This window comes from Thalassophryne amazonica, chromosome 15 (assembly GCF_902500255.1).
Source record: "Thalassophryne amazonica chromosome 15, fThaAma1.1, whole genome shotgun sequence".
Lineage (NCBI taxonomy): Eukaryota > Metazoa > Chordata > Actinopteri > Batrachoidiformes > Batrachoididae > Thalassophryne > Thalassophryne amazonica.
The window spans coordinates 56,480,469-56,503,488 of record NC_047117.1 but is presented as its reverse complement, the minus strand read 5'-3'; the positions used below and the strand labels follow the sequence as shown (position 1 = coordinate 56,503,488).

The 23,020-nt window shown below is 40.7% G+C and overlaps 1 protein-coding gene across 1 annotated transcript in view; it reads left to right on the top strand.

The window, feature by feature from the left end:
• Positions 1 to 3,331: 3,331 nt before the first annotated feature.
• The window catches only part of LOC117525808 (voltage-dependent calcium channel gamma-1 subunit-like), a 40,387-nt gene continuing 20,698 nt past the window's right edge, over positions 3,332 to 23,020 (top strand). Inside the window, exon 1 of the mRNA XM_034187740.1 lies at positions 3,332 to 3,958. Coding sequence (XP_034043631.1) covers positions 3,721 to 3,958 — 238 coding nt within the window. The 5' untranslated portion in view covers positions 3,332 to 3,720. The remainder of the gene's footprint in view (positions 3,959 to 23,020) is intronic.

Here is a 23,020-nt window from a genome sequence, read left to right as displayed (position 1 = left end):
CACTCATACATATAAACAGTCGAAGCTTGTATTGTAAAATGTCACAAATAAAAGATTATTTAAATCAGTTTAAAAATAGATTTAGTATTGTTGCAATCACTGAATCTTGGCTTAAAGATGATCTCATGGATGAAGTTCAAATGGAGGGATATGAGCTGTATTTTGTAAACAGAAGATATAAAAAAGGCGGTGGTATTGCTCTGTATACAAAAACAGATCTGATGTGTACAATTGTTGAAGAAATGACAATTATGAATTATGTCATAGAAATTGTAACAGTGGAACTTGTACATGAAACATCTAAGAATATTTTAATTAGTTGTGTATACAGAGCACCAGATTCTTGTGTTGTGAAATTTACAGATAAAATAATTGAATTATTCCATCAAATTAAAAACAAAACGCTTTTTATGTGTGGGGACTTTAATATTAACATAGAAAGCTCCAGCTGCCAAAGATTAAGTGATTTTGTGAATACAATGTATAGTTTGGGGTTATTCCCCTTGATAACAAAACCAACCAGAATTACATCGCAAAGTGCAACGGTAATTGATAATATATTTACAAACAGAACAGATGAAATTATCAAGAATGGGATCTTCATGACAGATATTAGCGACCATTTACCAATTTTTTCAATATTTAAATATAAAAATAGGTACAACAAAAAAACTGATATAAACTTTAAAAGAGATAAGTCAGTAAAAGCCTTAGAGGCATTAAAATATGACCTTAAAAATCAAAACTGGGAAGAAGTTTATGTCAGTGATGTTAATGTAGCATATAACTCATTTATGAAAATATTGATGAAATCATACAATAAAAATTGTAAATTAATTGAAATTAGTAAGAAAAGAGTAAATAAACCATGGCTGACAAAGGGAATAAAAAATGCTTGTGCAAAGAAAAACTATTTATACAGGTGCTTTTTAAAATTGCAAACAAAGGAATCAGAACATAAATACAAAAAATATAAAAATAAACTATTAACAATAATTAGGAAACAAAAAAAAGATTATTACAGCGAAAAACTAAATAAGAGTAAAGATAATATGAGGGTAACATGGGGAATTATAAAAAGTGTGATTGATAGTGATGGAACGAAAGAAACTATTCCAAATTACTTTGTTAAGGAAAATAAAGAGATATATGATATAAAAGACGTTGCAAATGGGTTTAATGATTATTTTTCAAATGTAGGGTCAAGTCTGGTGGGAAATAAACCAATAACAGAAGATAAATTATGTACATTGGTAAATACGGTCAATAGTATTTTCCTGGACAATGTGGAAAAAGATGAAATAAGAAATATTGTAAAAAACTGTGTAAGCAAAAGATCAACTGACCATGAAGATTTAGACATGATGACTGTAAAAAGTATAATAGAAATTGTTATTGAACCATTTACTTATATTTGTAATCTGTCTCTGTCAACTGGGGTTTTTCCAGATGAAATGAAAATTGCTAAGGTAGTCCCATTATATAAAAATGGAGACAAACATAATTTTTCTAATTACAGGCCAGTATCATTGCTTCCACAGTTTTCTAAAATTATGGAAAAAGTTTTTGTAACAAGATTGGATAAATTTATTGAGAAACATCATATTTTAAATAATGCTCAGTATGGATTCAGAACAAAACATTCGACAGCTATGGCAATTATGGAACTAATAGAGAAAATATCAACAACAATAGATAATAAGGATTATTTTGTAAGTATTTTTATTGACCTGAAAAAGGCTTTTGATGTTATAGACCACTCAAGATTGCTCCACAAGTTACAACAATATGGAATAAGAGGTGTTGCACATCAGTGGGTAAAAAGCTACTTAGAAAATAGAAAACAGTTTGTTCAGATAAATAATACCAAATCAGAATTGTGTAACATTATTTATGGAGTACCACAAGGATCGGTACTTGGACCCAAACTGTTTATTTTGTATATCAATGATTTTGTGAATGTATCCAATGTGCTTGGCAGCATTTTATTTGCTGATGATACAACGCTGTTTTACTCTGGATCAGATATACAGGAAGTAGCACAAGTGATAAATACAGAGTTGGAAAAAGTTAAACATTGGTTTGATATAAACAGATTGTCACTAAATATTAATAAGACAAATTTCATATTGTTTAATGATAGAGCGAAAGAAAATAATGTGTCATTACAAATAGATGGAATGGATATACAAAGGGTAAAAGAAATGAAATTTTTAGGAGTCATGATTGATGAAGATCTTACATGGAAGTCACACATAAATTACATAAAAGGAAAAATAGCGAATGCCATTGCTGTTTTGCATAAAGTAAAATATTCATTAAATAGTTATGGTTTATTAACATTGTACAATTCATTGATTGTCCCATATTTAACTTACTGTGTAGAAATCTGGGGATCAACATATACAACCTATATACAACCTTTATTTATTTTGCAGAAAAGAGCTTTAAAAGTGATTAGTAACAGTGGTTTTAGAGATCCATCTAATCCATTGTTTATTAAGTATAGGGTACTTAAATTTCATGATTTAGTTGATTTGAAAATATTACAAACGATGTACCAAGTTAATAAAAATACTTTACCAACAAACATTCAAAATATGTTTGAAAAAAGAGTAAGTAGTTATAAATTGAAAGGAATAGAAGTCTTTAAAAAACCAAGATTTAGAACCAAAGTAAAGGAAAGGAGTATTGCAGTAAATGGTGTCAAATTATGGAACAATCTTAATAAAGAAATTAAAGAATTAAGGTCACTTAAATTATTTAAAAAACATATTAAATTAGATGTATTAAGTAAGTATGAAACTATGAAGTAAGTCAGTGGGCTGCAAGAAAGTAAAAAAAAAAAAAGTAAACTGTTAATAATGTTTGGAGTGTCTTAAGTTTAAATATAACCTGTCAGTGATGTAATCTATTAATTAATGGTCATAATTATGAAATGGGTCAGTGGTATGTGACAAGTTAAAGAAATGCAATCTGTTAAATAATGTTGACTATGATGCTGTATATTGAAAGATTGTATTGTTAAAAGGGGCAGAAATCATAAGACTTGTTCTTCTTTCTGCTCCTTTTCATTCTGGTATTGTGGTGCTTTTGTTTTTTGCTTTTCTGTTTTTCTTTTAAATGAATGAAATAAATATTAAAAAGAAAAAAAAGAAAAGGGAAAAAGCTGTTATGGAGCTAAAAATGTCTTTTTTGAACATTTGCATGTGAATGTTTGATGTGATCATATGAACTGGAGTGTTTATGCGAGTTCACTTATTCAGGCACGTTACACATTCCACACCCAGCGGCTGTGTAATCCAAGAGGCCAACAGCCCAACAGCTTGACTCACTGCTCACATTTAGCGTTTGACCCCCCCTTGCACACATCTACCAACGGTTCCGTACCACCATCACAGCAGACACTTGGTTTGGTCATCAACTTTTCTGATTTGCCTCAACAGCTGTGTGTCTAAACTTGCAGCCCTGCAGTTGTACAGCGTTTCATAGTGAGTTGGGAAAAGGGGACGTGAATGTAGGACGGAGCAGCCTGGCCCGTTTCCCTTCGAACCAGAGGCACAGATTTGCAACAAGGGGAGAGAACGCACATCTCTGGGTGGAAAGAAAAACAGAAGACGCTTTGCTGCCCCCAGTAAGGAAAGAAGTCCCTGAGACACAAACGGTTGTGTCTCTATATCCCACATTCAGCTTTATAGATTTCGTATTTTACCTGCAACCATGCACAGGCGCACAAAGATCAAGATCGCCATCTTTGTGCTGCTCGTGGGTATGGCTTGTATGTTCACCGCAGTGGTGACGGACTACTGGGCAGTGCTCAGCCCACAGGTGAACACACTCAACAGCACCTGCGAGGCGGCCCACTTCGGCCTGTGGCGGCTCTGCAAGAAGGAAATCTACATCACCTCTGAGAACTATGTGGAGGGGCACGGCTGTGGACCCATCAGCCTGCCTGGAGGTAAGACAAAATACAATCCATCTGCAAAAAAAAAACAAAAAAAAAAAACAAGACATTCAGTTTCACTTTTTGGTTCATATCACTGAAAACACACAATGCAGATCTGTCTGTTTATTGTCGCTTAGTGTGAGGAGCTTCGTTCTGATGCAGCTCATGAGCTTAGAATAGATGCACTGACGCAGGGCAGACCTGTCATATGGCATTATAAACTATCTGCTGAGTTAGAAGAAAGGTCATATTCTGAGATACATACATGTAGTCTTTGTAACATTTTATAAGCTGCTAAAGTGACAAGAACTGCTGCAGAAAACACTGTTACAGGTGTTAAGTGCTGTACCGCTGAATCACAATGGAATAAGAGTAATTTCCATTGCTGGCCACCAAACCAAGGCTTTGGAAATTAAAGAAACTGGAAAAAAAAAGCAAGCTACAAGCTGCATGTACCTTCAACCACATGTACTCCTATTATTATTATTATTATTAGGATTATTCCCTGCATCAAGCCCAGGCATGCCCAAGTGGAAGATAGGTATATATTATTGTATATTAAATAAGGAAAGCAAACTTGTTTTTATTTTTATTTTGATACAGGATGATAGCATTTGTTGGTTTTCCATCATCATGCTAATACCTGGAGGTGATGGACTCATTTATCACTGCATTTTGCAGGCTACATGCCTTGGCTTGCACCAAAGCTTAAGAACAATAACAATATATGCATAAAAGTAATGAATAAATTGAAAACAAAAACAGTTATTAAAGACAATTAAAATAGTGTAGAAATGACAACAGAATTAAACTTTAAAATTAATAAATTGATTTTGGGCACATGCATACAAAACCATAACAAAAATCTAATAATATTATATGGCTAAAGTTTCTGAGTAATAGATACTGAAGTGATGATTTAAAGACCACGTGTTAACAGCAGGTGCAAAACTACTGACACAGAAGGCACAAACCCGTTTGAGGTGTGTCGGAGCACACTTTGCTATTTAAGCAATGGACAATATTGGGTTGTGTTTACAGTTTTCATCATTCGTGGCTGATACCAGTCAATCAGAATATTATCTGTTCTTCCCTTTCATCTGGATTGCGTGAGGCACACAGTGTTGTGGTATCGAGGAAGCAGATACAAGTGAGAGAATTTCTGGTCAAAGTGGACAGCAGCCACAGAGGCCTCCAAAGTCCCCCAACCCCACCCCACCCCACCCCGGCTCAAGCTGAAGCAGTGTAACAGGAAGGTTTGTCCTTTTTTTAATGCCATGAATGTTTACTCTTATTCCATATATGGAATAAGATGGTGTGAATAATGGTGTTGAACCTCTACAGGGGGTTGGCTCTCACTGCGGTATTGTATCACTTCCTGTTCCGGAGCACAGCGGCATTTTGCTGTATCTGTTAGCTGTTTAATCTGTGCAGTTAGATTGATCTAGTTAACTAGATAACGATTTGTTTCACAGTGTAATCTTCACGTGCCTTAACTAAAGCACTCCCTCTGCTGAATCACCTCTAAATTATTTACACATTATTCACTTTGCGTGTTTTTAGGAATCCGCTAGCTTAGCGCAGGTACTAGCTCTTAGCCGGTTTAGCATGGCGGCTTCTCCTGTCCCTCCCACACTTTTCTGCTCTGGGTGTGAAATGTTTAGTTATTCCTCGGCCTCCTTTAGCAGTAATGGTACTTGTAATAAGTGTAGCTTATTCGTAGCTTTGGAGGCCAGGCTGGGCGAATTGGAGACTCGGCTCCGCACCTTGGAAAATCCTACAGCTAGCCAGGCCCCTGTAGTCGGTGCGGACCAAGGTAGCTTAGCCGACGTTAGTTCCCTCCCGGCAGATCCAGAGCAGCCGGGAAAGCAGGCCGACTGGGTGACTGTGAGGAGGAAGCGTAGTCCTAAACAGAAGCCCCATGTACACCGCCAACCCGTTCACATCTGTAACCGATTTTCCCCACTCGGTGACACACCCGCTGAGGATCAAACTCTGGTTATTGGCGACTGTTTTGAGAAATGTGAAGTTAGCGACACCAGCAACCATAGTCAATTGTCTTCCGGGGGCCAGAGCAGGCGACATTGAAGGAAATTTGAAATTGCTGGCTAAGGCTAAGCGTAAATTTGGTAAGATTGTAATTCACGTCGGCAGTAATGACACCCGGTTACGCCAATCAGAGGTCACTAAAATTAATATTGAATCGGTGTGTGACTTTGCAAAAACAATGTCGGACTCTGTAGTTTTCTCTGGGCCCCTCCCCAATCGGACCGGGAGTGACATGTTTAGCTGCATGTTTTCCTTGAATTGCTGGCTGTCTGAGTGGTGTCCAAAAAATGAGGTGGCCTTCATAGATAATTGGCAAAGCTTCTGGGGAAAACCTGGTCTTGTTAGGAGAGACGGCATCCATCCCACTTTGGATGGAGCAGCTCTCATTTCTAGAAATCTGGCCAGTTTTCTTAAATCCTCCAAACCGTGACTATCCAGGGTTGGGACCAGGAAGCAGAGTTGTAGTCTTACACACCTCTCTGCAGCTTCTCTCCCCCTGCCATCCCCTCATTACCCCATCCCTGTAGAGACGGTGCCTGCTCCCAGACCACCAACAACCAGTAAAAATCTATTTAAGCATAAAAATTCAAAAAGAAAAAATAATATAGCACCTTCAACTGCACCACAGACTAAAACAGTTAAATGTGGTCTATTAAACATTAGATCTCTCTCTTCTAAGTCCCTGTTAGTAAATGATATAATAATGGATCAACATATTGATTTATTCTGCCTTACAGAAACCTGGTTACAGCAGGATGAATATGTTAGTTTAAATGAGTCAACACCCCCGAGTCACACTAACTGCCAGAACGGTCGTAGCACGGGCTGAGGCGAAGGATTAGCAGCAATCTTCCACTCCAGCTTATTAATTAATCAAAAACCCAGACAGAGCTTTAATTCATTTGAAAGCTTGTCTCTTGGTCTTGTCCATCCAAATTGGAAGTCCCAAAAACCAGTTTTATTTGTTGTTATCTATCGTCCTCCTGGTCGTTACTGTGAGTTTCTCTGTGAATTTTCGGACCTTTTGTCTGACTTAGTGCTTAGCTCAGATAAGATAATTATAGTGGGCGATTTTTACATCCACACAGATGCTGAGAATGACAGGCTCAACACTGCATTTAATCTATTGTTAGACTCGATTGGCTTTGCTCAAAATGTAAATGAGTCCACCCACCACTTTAATCATACCTTAGATCTTGTTCTGACTTATGGCATGGAAATTGAAGACTTAACAGTATTCCCTGAAAACCCCCTTCTGTCTGATCATTTCTTAATAACATTTACATTTACTCTGATGGACTACCCAGTAGTGGGGAATAAGTTTCATTACAGTAGAAGTCTTTCAGAAAGTGCTGTAACTAGGTTTAAGGATATGATTCCTTCTTTATGTTCTCCAATGCCATATACCAACACAGGGCAGAGTAGCTACCTAAACTCTGTGAGTGAGATAGATTATCTCGTCAATAGTTTTATATCCTCATTGAGGACAACTTTGGATGCTGTAGCTCCTCTGAAAAAGAGAGCCTTAAATCAGAAGTGCCTGACTCCGTAGTATAACTGACAAACTCGCAGCTTAAAGCAGATAACCCGTAAGTTGGAGAGGAAATGGCGTCTCACTAATTTAGAAGATCTTCACTTAGCCTGGAAAAAGAGTCTGTTGCTCTATAAAACTCCCTCCGTAAAGCTAGGACATCTTACTACTCATCACTAATTGAAGAAAATAAGAACAACCCCAGGTTTCTTTTCAGCACTGTAGCCAGGCTGACAAAGAGTCAGAGCTCTACTGAGCTGAGTATTCCTTTAACTTTAACTAGTAATGACGTCATGACTTTCTTTGCTAATAAAATTTTAACTATTAGAGAAAAAATTACTCATAACCATCCCACAGACATATCGTTCTCTTTGGCTGCTTTCAGTAATGCCGGTATTTGGTTAGACTCTTTCTCTCCGATTGTTCTGTCTGAGTTATTTTCATTAGTTACTTCCTCCAACCCATCAACATGTCTATTAGACCCCATTCCTACCAGGCTGCTCAAGGAAGCCCTACATTAATTAATGCTTCGATCTTAAATATGATCAATCTGTCTTTATTAGTTGGCTATGTACCACAGGCTTTTAAGGTGGCAGTAATTAAACCATTACTTAAAAAGCCATCACTTGACCCAGCTATCTTAGCTAATTATAGGCCAATCTCCAACCTTCCTTTTCTCTCAAAAATTCTTGAAAGGGTAGTTGTAAAACAGCTAACTGATCATCTGCAGAGGAATGGTCTATTTGAAGAGTTTCAGTCAGGGTTTAGAATTCATCATAGTACAGAAACAGCATTAGTGAAGGTTACAAATGATCTTCTTATGGCCTCAAACAGTGGGCTCATCTCTGTGCTTGTTCTGTTAGACCTCAGTGCTGCTTTTGATACTGTTGACCATAAAATTTTATTACAGAGATTAGAGCATGCCATAGGTATTAAAGGCACTGTGCTGCGGTGGTTTGAATCATATTTATCTAATAGATTACAATTTGTTCATGTAAATGGGGAATCTTCTTCACAGACTAAGGTTAATTATGGAGTTCCACAAAGTTCTGTGCTAGGACCAATTTTATTCACTATATACATGCTTCCCTTAGGTAGTATTATTAGACAGAATTCCTTAAATTTTCATTGTTACGCAGATGATACTCAGTTTTATCTATCCATGAAGACAGAGGACACACACCAATTAGCTAAACTACAGGATTGTCTTACAGACATAAAGACATGGATGACCTCTAATTTCCTGCTTTTAAACTCAGATAAAACTGAAGTTATTGTACTTGGCCCCACAAATCTTAGAAACATGGTGTCTAACCAGATCCTTACTCTGGATGGCATTACCCTGACCTCTAGTAATACTGTGAGAAATCTTGGAGTCATTTTTGATCAGGATATGTCATTCAAAGCGCATATTAAACAAATATGTAGGACTGCTTTTTTGCATTTGCAAAATATCTCTAAAATTAGAAAGGTCTTGTCTCAGAGTGATGCTGAAAAACTAATTCATGCATTTATTTCCTCTAGGCTGGACTATTGTAATTCATTATTATCAGGTTGTCCTAAAAGTTCCCTGAAAAGCCTTCAGTTAATTCAAAAGCAGCTGCAGCTAGAGTACTGACAGGGACTAGAAGGAGAGAGCATATCTCACCCATATTGGCCTCTGTTCATTGGCTTCCTGTTCATTCTAGAATAGAATTTAAAATTCTTCTTCTTACTTATAAGGTTTTGAATAATCAGGTCCCATCTTATCTTAGGGACCTCATAGTACCATATCACCCCAATAGAGCGCTTCGCTCTCAGACTGCAGGCTTACTTGTAGTTCCTAGGGTTTGTAAGAGTAGAATGGGAGGCAGAGCCTTCAGCTTTCAGGCTCCTCTCCTCTGGAACCAGCTCCCAATTCGGATCAGGGAGACAGACACCCTCTCTACTTTTAAGATTAGGCTTAAAGCTTTTTTTTTGCTAAAGCTTATAGTTAGGGCTGGATCAGGTGACCCTGAACCATCCCTTAGTTATGCTGCTATAGACTTAGACTGCTGGGGCTTCTCATGATGCACTGAGTGTTTCTTTCTCTTTTTGCTCTGTATGCACCACTCTGCATTAAATCATTAGTGATTGATCTCTGCTCCCCTCCACAGCATGTCTTTTTCCTGGTTCTCTCCCTCAGCCCCAACCAGTCCCAGCAGAAGACTGCCCCTCCCTGAGCCTGGTTCTGCTGGAGGTTTCTTCCTGTTAAAAGGGAGTTTTTCCTTCCCACTGTCACCAAGTGCTTGCTCACAGGGGATCGTTTTGACAGTTGGGGTTTTCTGTAATTATTGTATGGCTTTGCCTTGCAATATGAAGCGCCTTGGGGCAACTGTTTGTTGTGATTTGGCGCTATATAAATGAAATTGATTTGATTTGATTTGTTATATGGATTGTCTTCAATTCAATTTCAGTGTATTGAGCGTCCTCCCACTCACTTTTTTTTTACCTATAGTATAGTATAATATAGCATCATATAATATTATAATATTGCAGGTAACTGTCAGTGATATGTGCAGGTAGAGTGTATGTGCATTGTGAACCCACTTATGTAAGGCATGTCTGACTGTTATGTTCTTTATACAGCAGTAGACAGCACTGGACTTTAGACCTATTATTATATCATTATTATTATTATTATTTCAGGTATTGCGGAAACAACCTGTTTCAATGTGTGTTGCTCTAATTGGTAAGGTGTTGCTGCTGGCCACACACCCCTCTTTTGAGGTAGGGGAAGTAGGAACAAAGTAATTTGAAAAGTTTGTCTCTCATGCACAAACTGTGTGGGTGTGTCTTCCAGAATGCAGATGGATTTAAATATCTCTGAAATAGGCTGTTTAATAGATAAACACACAGAGTCATGAGGTGGTTCTTCATGAAATCCATATTTAACTGCAAATAATACAACTTATTTTGCACAACATGATACCTTTAATGATCTCAGTGGTGCAAAGTGACAGGAAACAATTGCAGGAATCAGATGTTTGACAGGGTTTAATGACAGTTTGAACAGCCTTTTGTACACAGAAATGCTGGGTGTTACAAGCAAAAGTATCCCAAGCATTAGGCAGAGAACAGGGTGCAAAAAACAGGCAGGCAGCAAAAACACAGACAGGAAAAACCAAGACTAGACATTCAAAAGCTACATGCTCCAACAAGGCACGAGGCACAATTTCACAACTAGGTGAGGGAAAAGGTACAACTAATAAAGAGGGAGTGATTAGAAGGAAATGCAAGACAGGTGTGGAGGAAAGATCTGGAATGGGGCGTGGCAAGCAGGAGGGAGGACAGGAGGGAAACACTCAACACCAAACACCAGACAAGAGTCACTAACACAAAACCCAAGCAAGAATAAAACAACAGAAGAATAATACAATAACAAAATCCCCAATAAACCCCACAAGCCCAATCATGACACACAGTTAGAAAATAGAAAGCTTTCAGGAAAGTACAGGTTTATAATCTGCAAAGTGAGTGTGCTGGGTGGGGCATTTTAAAGTGGCTCCACCTCCGTGGGCCACACTTGTCAGGGATCCTTAAAAGTGATGGTGAACAGTGCCAAATTAAAATATGAAACTTTTTTTGTGGAGGGCCCTGAAATGCTCCATATCATTTTTTTTTTCTTGCTTTAAAAACACAGATGTTGTCATGTGCTGAGGTTAGTTTCAGTCTGTACTCAGTAAGAGTTATCGTTATGATTTTCTAATAACAGGTTTTGTTTGTTTGCTGTTAATCAGAAGCATTTTGGTGTTTATTGATTACATTTTCTTCCTGCGGGTTCTCACACTGTTTTTGAAAAAAAAAAAAAAAGGCAGTGGGAGGGGCCCTTTGGGACTTGTGTTTGCTGGACTTCAGCCCAGGAAAGCCCATTAACTAATCCACCACTGTACCACGAGTGTGACAACAAAAACAGACCAACCACATGTGAACAAACGTCCGCCTTCTGTTTTAACTTTCATTCTAAAGGACAAAGAGCAAACGGGCAGATTCTTCCTATTTGAATACATTTTTTAAAATGAATTTAAGTTGAACCTACAGGGCCACCCTATAAACAGTTTAAAATATTCATTATGCATGCACATCGCCCTCTCCAACATCATAACACGGTCTCACCTTCTCCTAAAGGTCTGGAGGTAAACTGTGTAAGAGAACACAGTCAGACATCAGCAACCACAATTGACATTAATTAAATGAAATGTAAACACAGTGGATGAACCCTCATCTGCACATCCATAGCTCTGCCAAGAGTTTCCCAAGGAATGCTATAACACTGATCTCAATGTGCAAAAAAAAAATCCTCTGAGGCTTGATTTTTTTTTTTTAAAGCAAACAGTTGCTGCTATCCTAAATATAGGCCCAATAAATGCTCAGCTGTCTTGGGTGGGAACTGTGAGGGTCAACTGCTCACGCCAGGTCTGGCCTTCTTCTGAGTGACGGGGCCGCCTGGAAGAGTTGGGTATAGCTCTGAGACCCGATGTCCCCTAAACTGTTCCCACGAGACTCGCCTGCATCCTCCTGTTTCTGCGCAGCCCACAGAGCCGATCCTATTACTTTAAACCCACTGGGGGTGGGGGGCTTGGCACAGACGCTAAAAAAATGCAAGTGGAACCACTGGTATTGAGCCTTTACAGACACTTAAAAGACATGCCGAGCCAGGGATGGGCGGTGTATATGGCAGTGGAGAAGCATCAGGCGCATCTCTTAAATCACATGAACATGTGTTTCCATATGCTGCTTTTGGCAAGGAACCAAATCAATGCTGCAGTTATCTTTATTTGGACACATGAACCACACCTCAGCAGTAACCATGGGCAAAATTTGGTCATGGCATTTTTTGCTCCCTTAAAGGCACAAAATCGTTTTTTTTTCCCTGCCATTAACTATACAATTAAAGGAGGGCTGAGCTTCATGTTAAAAATCATTAAAGTTTCACAACTCTTACTCTGTGCAAAATGGAACTACCCAGCAATGAGCAGATTTTAGGTCTGAAATGGTGTGTTTTAGACTTCTGTGGCATATGTCTCAGAAGTGATGGATTTGTTTGTACAACCCCAATTCCAATGAAGTTGGAATGTTGTGTAAAATGTAAATAAAAACAGAATACATTGATTTGCAAATCCTCTTCAACCTATATTCAATTGAATACACCACAAAGACAAGATATTTAATGTTCAAACTGATAAACTTTATTGTTTTGTGTAAATATTTGCTCATTTTAAAATGGATGCCTGCAACACATTTCAAAAAAGCTGGGACAGGGGCAAGAAAAGACTGGGAAAGTTGATGAATGCTTAAAGAACACCTGTTTGGAACATTCCACAGGTGAACAAGTTAATTGGAAACAGGTGAGTGTCATGATTGGGTGTATAAGAAGCATCCCCAAAAATGCTCAGCCATTCACAAGCAAAGATGGGCCGAGGATCACCACTTTGTGAACAACTGCATGAAAAAATAGTCCAACAGTTTAAGAACAATGTTTCTCAACATTCAATTGCAAGGAATTTAGGGAGTCCATCATCTACACTCAATAATATAATCAGAAGATTCGGAAAATCTGGAGAACTTTCGACACGTAAGTGGCAAGGCTGAAAACCAACACTGAACACCTGTGACCTTCAATCCTTCAGGCAGTACTGCATTTAAAACCGATATCATTGTGTAAAGGATCTCACTGCGTGGGCTCAGGAACACTTCAGAAAACCATTGTCAGTTAACACAGTTTTTCGTTACATCTACAAGTGCAAGTTAAAACTCTACCATGCAAAGCAAAAGCCATACATCAACAACATCCAGAAACACCACCGCCTTCTCTGGGCCCGAGCTCATTTGAAATGGACAGACACAAAGTGGAAAAGTGTGCTGTGGTCTGATCAGTCCACATTTCAAATTGTTTTTGGAAATCATGGATGTTGTGTCCGGACAAAAGAGGAAAAAGACCATCCAGACTGTTACCAGCACAAAGTTCAAAAGCCAGCATCTGTGATGGTATGGGGGTGTGTTAGTGCCCATAGCATGGGCAACTTACACATCTGTGATGGTATGGGGGTGTGTTTGTGTCCATGGCATAGGCAACTTACACATCTGTGATGGCACCATCAATGCTGAAAGGTACATTCAGGTTTTGGAGCAACACATGCTGCCATCCAAGCAACGTCTTTTTCAGGGACGTCCCTGCTTATTTCAGCAAGACAATGCCAAGCCACATTCTGCACGTGTCACAACACCGTGGCTTCATAGAAAAAGAGTGGCGGTACTAGACTGGCCTACCTGCAGTCCAAACCTGTCACCCATTGAAAATGTGTGGCACATTATGAAGCGCAAAATACAACAACAGAGACCCCAGACTGTTGAACAACTGAAGTCGTACATCAAGCAAGAATAGGAAATAATTCCACCTACAAAGCTTCAACAATTAGTGTCCTCAGTTCCCAAACGCTTATTGAGTGTTGTTAGAAGGAAAAGTGAAGTAACACAGTGGTAAACATACCACTGCCCCAGCTTTTTTGAAACGTAAAACAGTCTAAGTGACTTAGCACACACATTATTTGACACAGTGGAATATATGCAGTTGGGGAAAATTAAGTTTGAAAATTCTGAACCAGCGTGTGTGCTAACTTGTAGCCTCAGTGTCCTCAGCTTACTTGGCCTTGCATCCATGCATGTTTATTTAGCCAATCTTAATCCTGCTCCAGGGGAACCCAGGAACTGCATGTTTTCTACCTCCCCATGTGCAACCGACAGCCGATTAGCCATTAGCATTAAGACAGTCGAGAGCTGGAAAACAACAACTCAATCAAAAACACCTGATCGGGAAAACAGGTTTAGTTGCAGCAACACGTATTGAAAATATACAGTACTGAACAGAGAACCGCTGTTCAGGGTCATTACGGATGAAACGTGCAGGACAGGATTATTGTCCAATGTGGACAGAGATGACAGCAGATGTTTAAGCTATAAAAGGCACCGCAGTGACACGTGTCAAGTTGATGCTCATGTCCTCACCTGCTCTTTGGATACTATATGACTGATCTGCCTCTCTGAAGTGCCACAGGCTTTCTGAAGCTTGTCAAAGTGCTTAACAACACAGCACTCTTCAACTGTCCTTGTACTGTTGGAAAGCTTCCATTCTAAAGAGGGCTGCGAACACGAATGTTCACATGTTGTGATTAAGTTGTTTTTTACAGCTAATGCGCTCAAAGCATCCACTCCAAGTTCTAGTACATTCTGAGTGGCTCCACTTAAAGCAGTAATATGCAAGTTTGAAGAAATTGGTTTATATGAGCGAGACACAATAAAGTATCAGACTGCAGTGAGATGTGCAAGGGCACTCAAAACATATGCATTAATTCTGCGATCTTGTTTTTGTAGAATTCCATGTTTTCTTTTAACTGCACTAACCAAAAACTGAATTTTCATTCTGCTGCTTTAAGCACACTGAAAAGTGGCTCATTCAAAGAAAGAAGGACCACTTGACCTTCCATCCTGCAGTGTGAATATATTGTCAAGCATTGCATCAAGCAGACTGCAGAATTATTTGCATTTTCTTACGAACATGAATAGTCAAAAATTTTGCAAGCGAGACATAAGGCTTGTTTCTGACCTATTACACCTTGTGCATAGCATCTACAGTGGAAAAAAAAAGGCACTGGTTGCCTGGTAACCAGATGTTTTTTTTTCCTTCCTTTGATATACAGTCCCCATCCTCATTCATAAAAACATGTCTGGCATATGTGGGCCCACACAATATGGCACATAGAAAGAAATAGACTGTAATTTGGAACTAGATTTACAAGCGTTACGGGTCCAAGCTCTCTACGTCTGCATGGAACCAGAGCTGACCCAACCTTGGTCCATGGACAGGCCTTACCATTTTCTATATGGAAGGCTTTTGTTAAAAATATTATGTTTTTAAGATGCCTGGTGGCTTCTATTAGGATGCTGGGAATATGTATAATACGACTCCTTTAAAGATGTTCAGATTTTTCACTCAATTTTATCTCTAACAGAGTGTAGGTGAAATTTATGTCACACTGCATGCCTTTAAATTAAATTCAAACATTAACAGTGAACACTGTGGGGCCTATCTTGATGATCTACAACACATGGTCGAAACCTGGGTTATTCAACTGCCCTGCAACTTTTAGATGTTTCACTGCTTCAACACACCTGAGTCAATTAATGAGGTCATTAGCAGCACTCAGGAGAACTTGACTGCATACTGAGGAGGTAATTCAGCCATTTGACACAGGTGTGCCAGCGACACATCTAAAAAGGTGCAGGACACCGGCCCTTAAGGACTGGAGTTGAAGAGCCCTGGTCTAAACAGCACAGTGCCAGTGCATTTGTGGCATGTTTAACTTCACTTTGCTCTATACAATACATACCGCCGGCATCCATCCGTCTGCAGGAAACAATGGTGTAGTGTCCAGTTTGTGTGTTTTATCATTTTCATTTCATCTCTTTTTTTACACTTTTTGCCTTTACTTTCTATCTGCACCTGCGTGAATGACTTATCTGTTGTGTGTTGGGGGGTGTGGCTGGATGTTTTGGTGTTCTTTTCTTTTCTTTGCTCTTCAGGTGGCATGGAAACTGATTCTTCTGTGGAGAAGGTGCTGGCTGAAGAGTCCTCACCCTCATCAACATCATGTGAAGCACCTGTGACTGGTGCTCACATGCAACCTTAAAGACTTTCAGCTGAAGCAGATAATTGGATGGCGTTCTGCATTTAAGGCATGTGTGATTCAAGCAGAACTGCCGGGAACTCGACCTTGTGATGTTCGTTTGTGAGACGCTGAGGACCGCGCCTGGGTTTGACACATCGAGCCCGTGAAGCAAGGAAGGGTGAGGACACTTGCTGTCAGCACACATCAAAGGTGATTAAGTGTTTGACTAATTGTTGATAGTAACTTGGTGTTTTGTTACACAGTATACTTGAATTGTGCAGTTTGCTTCTCACTGCTGTGGCGTGCGGATAAGTGATCCTCCACCTGTTGTGAGAAGCTGCTCATTTGCATAAAGTTAAAAAGATACAGACCTGAATGTGTTGCTGATAGCGTGTGTCTTTTGAAAGTTATTGTTGTAACTGCTGACTTACCTCACCTCTTCTTTGCTTCACAGAGTCAGTTTGTCGTGTCCACCTGGGGAGTGTTTGGTGGTGGTAGTGGGTCCAGGAGCGCCGGGCTTTGATCCTTGCGGGCGCTGGAGAGCGTACCAACAGTCACTCCACCAGAAGGATGCTATTTTTGTTTTTACACCTTTTAAACACAGTGGGTGAAATAAATATATTGTTTTTGGAACCGCTTTTCTGGTTATTTGTAGCGCTGGGTTCCGTCTGACGCAGGTCCGCTCCTCAACCCGCGTCGACACATAACATTATCAGTCTAATGCGTGAGTGACAATCTCTGTAGCATTTGTACTGTGATGCCTGCTGAGGCTGCCGCTGTCACTCCTTCCTCCTACTTTGTTGCTCAGCAAGACCTTGGTTCCTCTCCTGCTCAGCCATCTGTGCACCTGTTCTGACAGTAAGGCGCCAGACAACAGGGTCCTCTGCACACTGCTTCCACGTGTTGGTGATTATGCTGCGCATTTTCATGTCCTTTTTGCAGACATCCTTGGATTGCAGGTGTGGTCGACCAGCCAAACGAGTGCCCAGCTCACCGTACAGTAGATCTTTAGGAATGCGGCCTGGATCCATTCTCCTGACGTGGCCAAGCCAACACAGACACCTTACGCCAAGAATGGTGAACATGCTACTCATGTTGCCGCATTCCAAGACCTCTGTGCTGGGCACCTTGTCCTGCCATCTGATGTGCAGAATTCATCTAAGGCACCTCAGATGGTAGCTGCTGAGCTTTTTCTCGTGTCTGGCATAGGCGGTGCGTGTGTGTGTGTGTGTGGAGGGGGGGTGCTGAGCAGGCAGGTCTTCTGACGCACAGTTTTGTCTTCTCAGTGAGGCTGGAGTTGTTCCAGACTCTGTGGCTTAGTCTTGCCATAACTGCTGCTGCCATCACAATCCTGCTGTTCATCTCTGCATCAATGGAGAGTGAGTTAGAGATGGTTGACCCAAGGTATGAGAAGTGCTCCACAACTTCCAGGCTGTACCCATCAATGGCAATGTTAGGGGGAGAAAACTGTGACTGTGCCATGACGTTGTCTTCTTCAGACTGATGGTCAGTCCGAACTGCTTGCAGGTGACTAACAAGCTGCTGCAGACTGTCTTCAGAGTGTGATGTCAAGGCTGTACCGTCTGCAAAGAGCATCTCACGGATGAGTACCTCCACAACCTTGGTCTTGGCATGAAGACAGGCGATGTTGAAGAGCTTGCCGTAGGCCCTGGTGTGAATGTACACTCCTTCGATGCAGTCTTGAAGGCGTACTGGAGGAGAATGGAGAAGAAGATCTTGAAGAGTGTCGGTGCAAGGATACAGCACCGTTTCACCTCACTGCTAACTGGGAAAGCCTCAGCTGTTGCGCTGTTGAAGCAAACTGTACTGTGAATGTTCTTGTGGAACAAAGAGACCGCTGCGAGGAGTTTTGGGAGACAGCCAATCTTCTGCAGGAGCCTGAAGAGTCCGCTTCAACTGATCAAGTCAAAAGTCTTGGTCATGACAATGAAGCCAATTTCGAGTGAGATTTGCTGCTCTCGACACAGTGCATAAACTGATCTCAAAAGGGTGACCAAGAACACCACACAGTGATGTATTGCAGTGTGTATGGAGTAACTGTGTTATGGTTGTGTTTTTGGTGAGATGAAAGGGCATTGCAGTATTTTAAGCATGTGCAAAAAATCCTGCAATGCGACCTGTGCAGCATGGTGTTATATCTGTGTTCTTAAATGGACTGCATTTATATTTAGTGCTTTTCATGCTCAAACCACTTTACAGTGGTGGCTCACATTCACACACTGATGTCAAGGTGCTGCCATGCAAGGTGCTCAGCTGCTCACTGGAAGCAGCAAAGGGCTCTGAGTGATTTTCTAATCTGAAGGGGAGTTAAACCAAGGATCTCCTGGTAACAAGCCAGGGGATCCTTGACCATCATCACATTTGGACTTGGCAACCCAGATGTGATTACACTGCTCACACCTTAGCAAATGCAGTGGTGTTATATTTCTGTCAGACTTCCATAATGAAGTTATGTGATGTGGAGAAATGTTTCTGTTGCTAAGAGCCCAAATAAGAGCTGGCAAAATGGAAAAAAGTAGCATGTCTTGAAAGGTCCCCACATCAAAGGTGCACGTATGAAGTTGGCCACACCCAAAAAGCCTGAAGTGGCTATGGATTATGGAGGAAAAAAAATACACATTGCATTCAAAATGCATTGTGTAGTGCACAACATATAAAAAAATCCCACTGTTTGAATCATTTGTGCACACACCCAAATATTTTTTTTGTAGAACATGCCACCAGAACAGTCATTCCTATATCTACATTCATGTATTGCTCACTGCAAACAAAATCTCTCTCTCTCTCTGTTGATCCAGTGACGTCGTGAGAGAACAGAGAAGTGTTCAGAAGAACTCGGTTTCAGCATTTATTCCGGATATTCAACTGTTAAAGGAGATTTTTTTAATGAAAGACGTGCGGACAGGTCCGCGCGTCGGGACGCAGCCGGCGCGGTGCGGCGGCACAGGAAAAAACACCTCCGTGTTGATAACCATTTGTAAAATCCAGGCGGCTTTTGATGGCTTTCAGTGGAGTGAGTATATGAGAAATTGTTAACACTGGACATGTTCCAACTTGTCCTTAAGGCTTCCAACGGAGGTGTTTTTCCTGTGGCGGAGCATCGCGGCGGCTGCGAGCCGACGCTGCAATCCGTCCGCACATCTTTCATTAAAAAAAATCTCCTTTAACAGTGGAAATCTCCGGATAAAATGCTGAAAACCGACTTCTTCTGAAACTTCTCTGTTCTCTCACACGTCCTGGATCAACAGAGCCTGAAAATGTGGAGGTTTTCAGCTTGAAACAGGCTGACGACAGCGCCTGAGAGCGCTGCATGATGTCTCGCACCGTGGGGAAGTCCTTAAAGCGACAGTATCACCTCAAAATCTCTCATCAGCCCGTTAAAATTTTCACTGAAAACCAGCTTAATTTTTCGAAACCGTGTCCACTTCGATGTGTCTAACAGGTTTAGAAAAAATTTTGATCAACAAAGCGCCAGTCTCTCAGCAACTTCGCAAAGGAATTCCGACAAGGGGCTGGACGACTCCTCCCACAGGAGTGCTCAGGCGAATGACGTCACCGACAGTCGTGGAAAAACTCACGCATGCGCACGAGGGTTCAAGCATGTCTGACGTAAAAACATATGATGAAATCCATATAGTTTTTTGAAAAAAAATAAAAAGGACCTATACTTTATTGACAGACCTCGTACAACCCCTGGCAAAAATTATGGAATCACCGGCCTCGGAGGATGTTCATTCAGTTGTTTAATTTGTAGAAAAAAAGCAGATCACAGACATGACACAAAGCTAAAGTCATTTCATTTCACCTTTGCAGGTTGGAGCCTTGTCATGGACCATTTTCAGGCTCCAACCTGCAAAGCTGATCTGGCAACAGCAATCAGAGAAAGTTGGAGCCAGATTGATGAAGAGTACTGTTTGTCACTCATTAAGTCCATGCCTCAGAGACTGCAAGATGTTATAAAAGCCAGAGGTGGTGCAACAAAATACTAGTGATGTGTTGGAGCGTTCTTTTGTTTTTCATGATCCCATAATTTTTTTCCTCAGAATTGAGTGATTCCATATTTTTTTTCCTCTGCTTGGTCTAAAAAAGTACCGTTACTGACTGCCACAATTTTTTTTTCTTGATTTCTTATAGTGTTTCTTAAAGCCAGAAAGTGCCATTTGAAATGACTTTAGTTTTGTGTCATGTCTGTGATCTACTTTTTTCTACAAAATTAAACAACGAATGAACATCTCCGAGGCCGGTGATTCCATAATTTTTGCCATAAATTCCATAAATTTTGCCAGGGGTTGTATAAATCCCTTCTCAGCAGCAACTTGACTCCTTCATACGTAATGCCTGAGATCATTTTAATCCTGCAATATTTATGAGTGTGTATTGAAATTAAATACACAGTGTCTCTGTTGGGCTGCTGGTCAGATGTCCACTGTGTTTGCAACATTTATCCAAACACTGTCCTTTTATCCACACCAGCTGACTGAAACTGTGTGGTTATGCAAGATGGAAACTAGTGAGGGAAAAAACAAAACACCGTGACAGCTCTGAAAGTGTTATTGGCTTCTGTGGTTATGATTGGAGAGACTGGTTACAGGGCATCCTGGTCTTCTGCATGACCACACACAGCTTCATGGTGAATTGGAACTGAGAAGGATTTTAATAGAAGACAAGTTACCAAATTAAGGCTTTAGTCTCCAATATGTCATCTGGTGAACAGTAGCTGAAAAAATATAACACAAATGGTAAATGGACCAATATACAACCCCAATTCCAAATAAGTTGGGACATTGTGTAAAATGTAAATAAAAACAGAATACAATGACTTGCAAATCCTCTTCAACCTATATTCAATTGAGTACACCACAGAGACAAGATATTTAATGTTCAAACTGATAAACCTTATTGTTTTTATAAAATGAACCTAGCAGTCAATGTGACACTGATTTCAAAATGCAGGTCTTTCAACCAGACGTGTGGTGCCGTGACGTCACGCATCTGTGTCCAGTCAGAGTTCAGGGGAGTCCAGTGCAACCCTGGCCTCCTCTTTAGCTCCAAACATGCCAGGAAGTGTTCAACATTTGGCACTTCCTGTTTCAGTGTGAACTTGCCACTGAGTTCCCGTGAGATTCCATGGGATCTTGTCTGTCAATGCAGGAAGTGTTTGACATTTCCTGTTTCACTGTGGACTCAAAATTTGGCACTTCCTATTTGGGACTCCCTGTACCATGAAGCTTGTATAAATTTATTTTAAAATATAATTTGTTATCACCATCTTTGATATAATAATATATTCATGTCTTTTGTGACTTTCTGAGAAGACTATAAATGATATTTGAAACATTTAACATAGGCTTCTATGCAGCTTATATTGATTTTCAAATAGCATTTGATTTGATGAGATGGGCTGCTCTGTGGGACATCCTGAGAATTTGCAGGACCCCCAACAAGATGCTGGACATAGTAAGTTCCTTCGGCTTTGGTCTTGTTTTTTCAGTTGGGGTTGCCACAGCAAATCCAAGTTAGATCTGCTTGTTGAACTGGCACAAGTTTTACACCAGATGCCCTTTCTGGCACAACTCCACATTGCATGGAGACTGGGCAGGGGTGGAGTTTGAACTGGGAACCTCGCATGCTGGAAACAAGCGCACTAACCGCTTGGTCATAATAGCCAGAAAATACACAGATACCGTGAGTGCTGTGTAGATCATGGCAGAAACTTTGAATTTTTTTCCATTGACAACTGGCATTCATCAGGGATCTGTTCTGGCTCCTAACTGTTCACACTGGTGTTGGATAGGGTTGTGGAGCCCAGCGGCTTAGTAGGTGCCTTTGTTGGTGAGGGAAGGTTAACTGACCTTTACTTCATGGACAATGCTGAAATCTTTGTAGAATCAATGGATAGCCTGATTACAGCACTTCAGTGAGGAATTTAAGTGTTTTGGCTTGTAATTGTTATGGATCAAGACTAAGATACACAATTTCAATGACTTCCTGTGAAAGACCATCAGAGTTGCATCTGTATGCCATAAATTTGTTGAGAACATATCTTGGCAGTCTCATTCATTTTTGTGGGTCCTCCACCTTTGAGGTCATAACACAACTTGGACCTGCTTATGGAGTCATGAGATCAGTGGATGGAGGTGTTTGCAGGAGAATCAAGGTCCAAGAATTTGGGGTCCTGGTTCTGTTGGGAAAGTGTAGGTACACGGACCCACAACAGGGGGCGCAAATGAACGGACAATGGATGAGGTCAAATAACACTTTACTGTTGTGAATGGGCACAACAAATACAATCAGATTACAACAATAGACAAAAGCCAAATCACAAAAGGTGTCGTGTGGGCAGGCTCGAAGATAGGAGACGTCTGTCCAAAACAGAACCGGAACCACACGATTTCCTCCGCCACCAGACACCGGGAATACTGGAGCCGCCAAGTCCCGAACTCCCAGGTGACCACTGCCTTCGCGTGTCGGACCTGGTACTGCTGGCGAGGAACAAAAGAACAATTAAATGTGGGTGCGTCTGCACCCAGGAATCCGTACGGCAGGAAAACTACCTCCACCACTCGTTGGAAAAGGAGTCAGCTAAACAACTCACAAAAGATCACTGTTAACCAGTCAGCTGAGCACGTTACCTTCCAGGTAGAACGATATCTCGGCAAAGAGGTGGAGGCGTCGTCCTGCTGATATTCCCCTGCTGATCAGATGATGGGTAACAGCTGTTGCAGGTGATGCGTGACAGCTGTCACCCTGGCTGCTCCTGTGAGGCGACTGCGCCCTCTCGTGCCTGAA